This window comes from Berghia stephanieae, chromosome 3, assembly GCF_034508935.2.
Source record: "Berghia stephanieae isolate SIO BIC M18660-M18661 chromosome 3, UCSD_Bste_1.3, whole genome shotgun sequence".
NCBI classification, from domain to species: Eukaryota; Metazoa; Mollusca; class Gastropoda; order Nudibranchia; family Aeolidiidae; genus Berghia; species Berghia stephanieae.
The window spans coordinates 49,720,697-49,730,696 of NC_088362.1; the positions used below are offsets into that span (position 1 = coordinate 49,720,697).

Here is a 10,000-nt window from a genome sequence, read left to right on the forward strand (position 1 = left end):
TATTAGATTTCGTAATCTATTCTTTAATAATATTAGGTTGGGGGTTAACATTGTTCCATACGAGGATAGAATTAATGGCATATCTCAAAATTACAAACCTGTCTTTTCGGACGAGTAACTTGCAAACCTTTTTTTTTAAAATAAGGATATTTTATCACCCATTGCCTCAAATTATTATGTAGAAAAGTAGAAAATCTGCTAAGGCTTAATGATGTGTCATTAATTAATTTGTTCTTGGGACTCGCCAACCCCCTCCCCCCCCCCCCCCCCCCCCCCCCCCCCCTCCCCTGTTGCCAGAGTCAAGTGCGCGCACCTACATCTTTATTACCGGACAGATTTTGATCGTTGGTTGCTCAAAAGATTTGTCTTGATCTATGTTAATTTCCACAATACTGTAGTACAGCAATTAAAATAGATGAGTGCCTGTTTGTAATAGCCTTCATTTCTCCGCAAATATTGCGATAACTCCACTGGTAGTCGTGGAAAAAAAACTGTCGGGATAGCTTTCACCTCTTGATTACAATGTTGCTCAGTCTAACTTAGTGATTTAGATGAAGATGAGGAAAACATCGTATTACCTTTATTTCTATTAGTTTCTCCCCCCTCAAAATAATTCTTTCATTTTCTCTTCAAATATAATAATGCATTTTAAGAGCCAGATTTATTCATATTTTTAAGCTTAAGAAAATGTTAAAACGCATGATGCTCATCTTTGATCATAAAATTGAATTCGTTTCGTTTGTATAAATATAGCATTTTAGATTGCTGGTTTTGTTTTTGTTTTTTTGTTTTTTGTTCGTTTTTTTTTTTGTTTTATTTTTTTTCAGTTTGTTTTATTATTATTCATATTGTTAGATTTGTGTACATATGAATTTATCTGTCACTCAATTCTTTCTTATGGAACTCCAACGTTTGGTCATTCAGTATATAGCGTTTCCTTCTCTCTCTCTCTCTCTCTCTGTCTCTCTCTCTCTCTCTCTCTCTCTCTCTCTCTCTCTCCCACCCACTCTCTTGTTCTCTCTATTGTTCTTTCTTTATATATATATATATATATATATATATATATATATATATTACCTTTCTCTGCCTCCTCTCTCTCTCTCTCTCTCTCTCTCTCTCTCTATATATATATATATATATATATATATATATATATATATATATATAAAACAAGCCATTTCAACCATGTCATGCCTCCTCTACGTCCCCTTTACAAACACACACACACACACACCTTATATATATATATATATATATATATATATATATATATATATATATATATATATATAAATATATATATATACACAAAATCACACTTTCGGATAGAAACACCCAACCACACACACACACACACACACACACACAGACACACACACATATACATACATACATACACACATACACACACACGCATACACACTTATTAGACATTACGACGAAAAACAGACAACAGTCTTAATCACAAACATTAGCTAACGCTATCCCATCCCAATCTCTCTCTCTCTCTCTCTCTCTCTCTCTCTCTCTCTCTCTCTGTGTCTCTCTCTCTCTCTCTCTTACAGCCTTCTAATCACCCCCTACTCTCGAATTCCTCAACTCTTAAAGAAAATCTACCCGTCGCTGTATATGATTGATTCCCCCCCCCCCCCCCCCCCCCCCCCCCCTTTTTTTTTTCTCCTATCCATAAACCCAACCGTCACACATCCAGAAACACAAACACCCACACCAATACCCATACACACACGTACAAACGCACTAGGGCTTCGATCTGTCCCATTCAGCGTTCAGTTACCAATAACCAATAAGCGATACACCCAGTGTTATGCTATTCTTAAGAGGAGTTGGGCTCGAGTCGGATTATTCTAAACATTAAACAGGAAAACAGGAATATCATAACAAAGACACAGCACTCAGGTAACAAGAGTCCTTATCTCTACTCTGTCATTATTGAAAATGATAATATTATTTCTATAATTATCCATTTTGTCATTATTATTAGAATAAGCGAAAATTTAAAAAAAAAATTAATTAGAGCATTTATAAAGGCAATGTCCACTAAACCTGTTCAAAACGCTTTAGTCCTTAGCCAACAGCAATAATTATTAGAAATAATAATGACAATGATGAAGATGATGATGATGATAATAATAATGATAATAATAATAATAATAATAATAATAATAATAATAATAATAATAATAATAATAATAATAATAATAATAATAAGAGGAAGAAGAAGAAGAAGAAGAAGAAGAAGAAGAAGAAGAAGAAGAAGAAGAAGAATAAGAAGAAGAAGAAGAAGAAGAATAAGAAGAAGAAGAAAAAGAAGAAGAAGGAAAACGTGAGCTTTTATATTGCGCAATATCCACTAAACGTGATCAAAACATTTACGAATGGTCCCTGACCAACATGTAAAATATAGAAAGATACATGACGCCTGTAAGGCGATATTACAATTTCTTCGACTGAGACAACGCTCATAACGGCCAGATACTCATTTTACACCTGAGTACGGTGAGAGAATGCGAGTAAAAATCTTTTCCAAGGACTCAACTATGCGCCGAGCGAAGCTCGAACCCAGGGCCATCCGATACGAAAGCGAGGAACATACCACAAGACCACATAAACGCACGTAAAAGAAGAAGAAGAATGATTATAATGATAATAAAATGATAATTATTATTATTATTATTATTATTATTATTATTATTATTATTATTATTATATTTATTATTATTATTATATTATTAATTAATAACAATAATGATGATGATAATAATAATAATAATAATAATAATAATAATAATAATAATAATAATAATAATAATAATAATAATAATTATGATGATGATGATGATAATAATAATAATAATAATAATAATAATAATAATAATAATAATAATAATAATAATAATAATGATAATAATAATAATAATAATAATAATAATAATAATAATAATAATAATAGTAATAATAATAATAATAATAATAATAATAATAATAATAATAATAATAATAATAATAATAATAATGATAATGATAATAATAATGATAATATTAATATTAATGATTATAATAGTAATAATGCATTGCATTTGTTTTGCACTCTACCATATCAAAAGGGAGTTCTCAGAGTCCTCTATAGATGCAAAAGCACATTGGTTTGGAAAACATTAAACATTGATAATCTGTTTTTAACATAATTTCTTACGATCAATTGTACCGTAAATCTTTGGAAGTTTGTTCTAGAGGGTTAGGACAGTTCTAGAGAAAGAGTTTCCTCCTAGAGCTCTTTCCTTGAGTGGCGAGCGAAGAGGTCAAGTCGATGCATAAAACCTCAGTTGTTAAGACATCTGAAGCAAAATACCAGAACTTTATGTAATATTCGCTCCTATACCAAGTGCCAATGAAACTGTTTTAGCAAAAGTGACGCATGGTTTTTCTTACTGTGTTTAAGGACTAATCTTGCAACATTGTTTTACATTCTTTGCAGCCTGAGTGTTCTTTCGCTGTGCTGTTGAAAGATAGATAGATAGATAGATAGATAGATAGAGAGAGAGAGAGAGAGAGAGAGAGAGAGAGAGAGAGAGAGAGAGAGAGAGAGAGAGAGTTGCAATGGCGAAGTTTAGAAAGAGCCAATGATAGTCTATATTTATGTAGTTTCTAATTTTACCAGTAACAAGGTAGAAATTTAAGCATTGAGAACAAGATTTTATGGACTGATCTGGTGTCATATTCTCATTTTTTTTTAAAGATGGGCAGGTGAACATGGTTGTATTGGACACTATTTTGTGTAGTTTTTAGAGTATATCCAGTGCAATGATAAGTCTATAGCAATTTGGCTCACCAGACCAGCAATCATGTACTCTGCACAATCAAGTCATTTATTTTACATCTGATAATTCCAATAGATTTTGTAATGTGTGGGTTACCTAAAATGTCAATTTTGGTACTCTCAACATTCACCTTTGATTTCTTGGTTGTTATCCAATTCTTGACAGCAATTTAGGATGGTAACTAAAGTTTGGATTAGTGCATTTCGTTCGTATGTCATATATATTTGTATGTCATCTGCATATAGATGCTAATGGATTTCATATTCTCTTTGAATCTTGGTGAGTGGCTGCGTACATAATGTAAAGAGGAGAGGTCCTAATACAGAACCTTGCGGTACTCCATATTTGAGATTCATGGCTTCTGATATATATTTCCTTTACTCTCACTTTGTTGTTAATGCGTTCATGATGATAATAGCTTCAAGCACTGCATGTTGCCTGGCTTCAGTTGTAACGTAGTATTTCAGAGACATAAACTTTTGTGCATCTGAAATTTGCACGATACAAAACTTAGACTACATAATATTATGAAAATAACGGGATAATTTTATCCCAAATGATGGATATCCTGTATACACGCACACACACACACACACACACACACACACAAACACACACACGCACATATATATATATATATATATATATATATATATAAAACATACTGTGGTTGTATTTATATATGCATATATATATATATATATATATATATATATATATATATATATATATATATATAGGCTATACATACATACAATCACACATATTTAACATGCATTTTACAATGTATTTATATCTGAGATTAAGCTATTCCGCCAAGATACAAATTGAACGGCAGGGATTATTCTAAGTAGCGTAAGATTGCACTCCTTTATCCAATAAGACGACATACAATAACAGTGTATTACACGCCAACAGCATTACACCGTCAAACGTTTCTTGTTAATAATTGATTCGAGTAAACCTTTTCAAAGTAATTGCTTCGACAAAATCCCCTCACGGGGGCTGGCTTGCTTTCATATTATTTTCTTTTACAAGTGGAGAACCCGCAATACTTGCGGGAAAATAAGGATATTACAAACAGGCACTCACCTATTTTACTAATTTTAGACAATATGTTAAGCCATCAACGATCAAAATCGGTTAGGCATAAAGTGTGTAAATGCACGCAAATGGATTTGGCAGTAGGGCGGCCGGCGGGGTAGCGATTTCCAACGTCAAATGACCCATCATAATCCCGTGTGACCCTTTTAATTAGTATCCATTATATTAGGTAGTTAGATTTATTTCCAGTTTTCATTCATTCATTATTTGTGGCTTGGGGTTTACTGCCAGGATGACCATCCTGAGCAAACACTCCCCATTTATCCGGGCTTGTGACCGGCCTCACAAGGTTCTGGGTTGTACCCCTTAAAGGGCTGTTACAACGGATGCTATATTTGCTCTAAAAGTGACCGCAGAGAAGTATAGAGAAAAGCAAAGAAAATTACATTGTGTGTTCATTGACCTGAAGAAAACATATGATAGGGTACCAAGAGAAGAAATGTGGTACTGTCTAAGAGCAAAGGGGGTAAAAGAGAAATATATCAAAGTTATCCAATATATGTACAAAGGAAACAAAACAGTGGTAAGGACAGCTGTTGGCTCAACTGATCCATTAAATGTAAGAGTTGGGTTACACCAGGGATCTGCTCTCAGTCCATTGCTGTCCTAACAGAACCCATTCGGCGAGAGGCACCATGGAACATGATGTATGCGGATGATGTAGTACTTTTGAACGATACAAAAGCTGAGGCGGTAAAGGAACTGGAGGGTTGGAGACGGGTGTTGGGATTAAGGGTAAGCAGATCGAAGACAGAGTATATGTGAATCGGACAACAGAGAGCAGAACCACCAATAAAGATAGAAGAGGATGTGCCAGAGACAAACCAATTCAAGTACTTAGGAACAACTGTTCAAGGAGATGGGGGCAATGAGATGGAGGTTAAAAAGATGATACAGGCAGGCTGGATTAATCGGAGGAAGCTAACTGGAGTTATGTGTGACAAATGAATTTCCGCAAAGCTGAAGAGGAAAATATATACAACTGTTGTAAGACCAGCAATGTTATATGGACGAGAGACAGCAGCTACAACAAAGGAACAAGATAAAGAAGTTGAGGTGGCAAAAATGAGGATGTTGAGATGGCCACTTGGCTGGACAAGAAAAGATAGAGTGAGAAGTGAACCAATTCGAAGGCTGACTGAAGTGAAGAATGTATCAATAAAGATGAGAGAAGATAGATTGAATGGTTCGACCATGTAAAGAGACGAGAGGGGGAGTACGTGGGAAGGAAAGTTTTGGAGTTACAAATAGCGGGAAAGAGGAAAAAGGGATGCCCAAAGACTAGATGGTGGGAAAAGTTAAAGGATGATATGAAAGAACAGGGCCTGGAGGAAGATGATGCGTTGAACCGAGATGCATGGAGATGTGGCATTCATTATGGCAACCCTGCAATATGCGGGATAAGCTGAAAGAAGAAGAAGTTAGATTTAATTTCAATATGTTAGATGTTAGTGATACATCGGAATGATTCAAGAACAATGTTTTCTTTCAATCTTCATCCTAATCCTGCAGACCAACTATCAATTTGGCTATTTTATAGTTCCAACGCAGATGTCAAGGAAATCATCTACGTCATCTTATTTGTGGAAATTAACATAGATCGAGACGAATCTTTTGAGCTGTCAGCGGCTCAATTATGGAAAATCCGAAGGCCAAAGACTCATGATTACGGCCCATAATATATTCTTTTTTTTAAAACCATGGTAGAGTAGTTACGTCATTTTAAAAACCCATTTGAATCAACGGACAATGGAATTACCCTTGATTTAAGAAGAAGAAGTAGGAGGAGGAGGAGGAGGAGAAGAAGAAGAAGAAGAAGAAGAAGAAGAAGAAGAAGAAGAAGAAGAAGAAGAAGAAGAAGAAGAAGAAGAAGAAGAAGAAGTAGTAGTAGTAGTAGAAGAAGAAGAAGAAGAAGAAGAAGAAGAAGAAGAAGAAGAAGAAGAAGAAGAAGAAGAAGAAGAAGAAGAAGAAGAATGAATGAATGAATGAATGAATGAATGAATGAATGAATGGATAAATGAATGAATATTTTTTATACCTTTCAAGAGGGCTGACGTTTTTCACTAAACGCGAATTTTTAATGATTAGCGGTTAAGAAAAGGCATTCGATTTTGTTGATTTCAATAGAGCTGTCTGGTATCACAAGTCGCTTTTACCATCTTATACGATGAACATACTATGAAAACACTATAGATATATTGCACCTCTTTGGTCATCGCTGTTCTTAGTAACTGTAGTCGACTGTACTTTGAATATTAATCACACAATTCCAATAGTATACGTACTATTATAGTCACGTGTTCTGCAATAACATCGTGCAGCCTGTGACTAAATCTTGTTTACGTTTCATGCTGTAATATTATGCTAGACATGGTCACTTAATCCTAATCCTGACCTCAGTAAGCATGAATGTTGGTCTTAAGCTATAAATATACATTAGAACTGAAGCATTTATATAGCGCAATATCCACTAAACGTGCCCAAAACATTTTCACAAGGGGTCCCTAGCCAACAGCAACACTTTAACATTTAGCACACGACATGACACATGTGCGGCATTCGTACATTTTTATCCACAGAGAAAACGCTGATTAAGGTGAAAGAATGTGAGTAAAAAGTCTTTTCCAAGAACTCAACTATGCGCCGCTTAGAGCTGGACTCGAGCCCAGGACTTTCAATTATGAAGGCGAGTGTCATGCCACAAGACTGCATAGCGGCACTGTATAGCTAAATATATACATTTATTCCAGTTAGCCCCTTTAACCGTTTTGGTTTCAGTTCGTGTCTTCGTTTTTACTACCAGAGGTGGGTAGCGGAAACAAGTATGTAGTGATGGTGATTTGAGATTTCCCTTCCTCACTATATGGTAAACTTGAGAGTTTTTCTGTGACAAAATCCATGACATCAGTCTGAGCTTCAAATTTCTTTTCATTTCTTAATTGATTTGATTTTAAAAAAACAACAAAAAAACAACAAATTAATAAAACATTTTGATTTGCACTGGCCTTCTGATCTGTCGGTCCCTGGTTTGAATCTACCTCGGAAAAGGCTTCTTACTCATATTCTCTCACTATATTCAAGTGTAAACGTTTGACTTTTTCTCACGTTATGATGAGAACAATTTAATAGGGTCTTTTGAAACTTTTCCTGTGTTACGAAAAATAGTTCACAATTGAACGTAACAAAAAGAAAGTAAAGGTTTGAATTATATTTGCAAGTATTATATGTTCATGCTTCTAAAATTGGAAAATCGTTCACACTAAATACACATTCATGTTTTTGTGTCTAATTTTGAATATCATTTCTATCTCTTTTACCTTTCAGATACTAATATTAAGCTTATTTTAAATCTCTTGAGATCATCATCGGGTGCTTGATAAAAACTCCCACCATGACGTAAATGCCAGGACCTGGTTTTTACGTTAAATGCCTTTGGATTCAGACTACGTCGGACAACAATGACTCGTCGCAGAAGAATTTCATCATGAGTTAATGTCTGATTTATTTGTGGAAAAGTTGATGCAAATAGATAGGCCTACCCAGAATACCATCAGCTATGACTGCTTGAATAAAGAGACGTTTGCTCAATTCATATAAATATATGAGGATAAAAGAAAATTAACGTTCAGTATTTTGACTGCGATACAGACAGAAAACACGGAAGACATAGGTGGATGTATATTTATTGTCAATACCATCGTCTTATGTTATACATAAAGGAATATTGAAATTACAACAACAACAAACAAACAACAAAAACTACAGAGGAACGAGTCGAAGACAAGACGAACATTTAGCACATAATCACAGAAATTTCTACCACCTTAGACACCATCAAAATTTATCAGACAACATCTAGTCAACATGACAGACCAGTGTTTTATCACCATTAGATATGGGGGTAAGTCAAGTCAGTTTTTTACCTTTTTATATTATAATGTGCGGCCATGTTTGCAGTGCCCAAGCAGGGCGCTTTTTTACACAAATTGTTCATTCTATTTTTTTTTCCTGGACTGTCATTTAATAGTATTGTAAGAGTGTTGTATTGGATATTAGGTGCCCAGAAAATCTGTGTCTTACGACTTTTTGGACAGTTTTGAAAATATAGAAATAATGGATTGAAGCATTTCTTGTGTGGAAGTAGTTAACTAGATATACATTTTTTTGCTCTTTTGAATGACATGATTATCAGTGCAATTATAGCATGAAATAGAGTGTAACTCCTATGGCCGAGTGAGGAGCATTTTCGTTTTATGTATAAAAAGCAAAGAAATACTAACTAGGTGTTTTTGCAAATATCTTATACTTAGACAATATTTTGTCTTGCCTAAATGCTGTATGGTATTAAACGTCTGATTATATTATGATTGTGGAAAAAAACAAGTATTGTAACTAAGTATACAAACTTTTCACATTTTGATTGGAGGCAAAGTGGTTCATTCAGCGGTACGGTCTTTTCTTCGTACCGTTCGATCATTTGTCGCTGCGCTGTCTGGCTTTGAGCAAGTCACCTCGCCCTAGCTCAATTTACGGCGCTGTATTGCGGTTAACGCCAGGGTTATTCCAGTATTCCCTTGGAATAAGCCCTAGAGACAAATTCCCACTTTGGGATGAATAAAAGGAATTTTTTTTAAATTATAATTTTTTAAATTAATGTTTAAATATAACTGTTAGATTTCTTATGGATACAATTTTATTTTGGTCTGTCTTGCTCACAGATGACCAGGAGGCATTGCTTAATCCCAGCTGTACCACCTATACCTTTGTAGAATGGATTAGAAGAATTTGTAACTGTGACAATGACAGTAAGTTTATCTATCTATTTATCTGTCTATCTATCCATCCATCTATTCATCTACATATCTATCTATCTATCCGTCCGAATATATATATATATATATATATATATATATATATATATATATATATATATATATATATATTATTTAAAATATTTACCACAATGTTTGGGGCAGTCTACTGCCCCAAACATTGTGGTAAATATTTTAAATAATAATTCGCTCCATTACTACATGTCGAGCACTTTTCGTACCATA

At 34.2% G+C, this 10,000-nt stretch overlaps 1 protein-coding gene across 1 annotated transcript in view; it reads left to right on the forward strand.

Moving 5' to 3' along the window:
* Positions 1 to 1,785: 1,785 nt before the first annotated feature.
* LOC144967925 (uncharacterized protein CXorf65-like) overlaps positions 1,786 to 10,000 on the forward strand; it is a 22,097-nt gene continuing 13,882 nt past the window's right edge. The window contains exons 1-3 of the mRNA XM_078905705.1: positions 1,786 to 1,917; positions 8,268 to 8,844; positions 9,662 to 9,748. Coding sequence (XP_078761831.1) covers positions 8,808 to 8,844; positions 9,662 to 9,748 — 124 coding nt within the window. The 5' untranslated portion in view covers positions 1,786 to 1,917; positions 8,268 to 8,807. The remainder of the gene's footprint in view (positions 1,918 to 8,267; positions 8,845 to 9,661; positions 9,749 to 10,000) is intronic.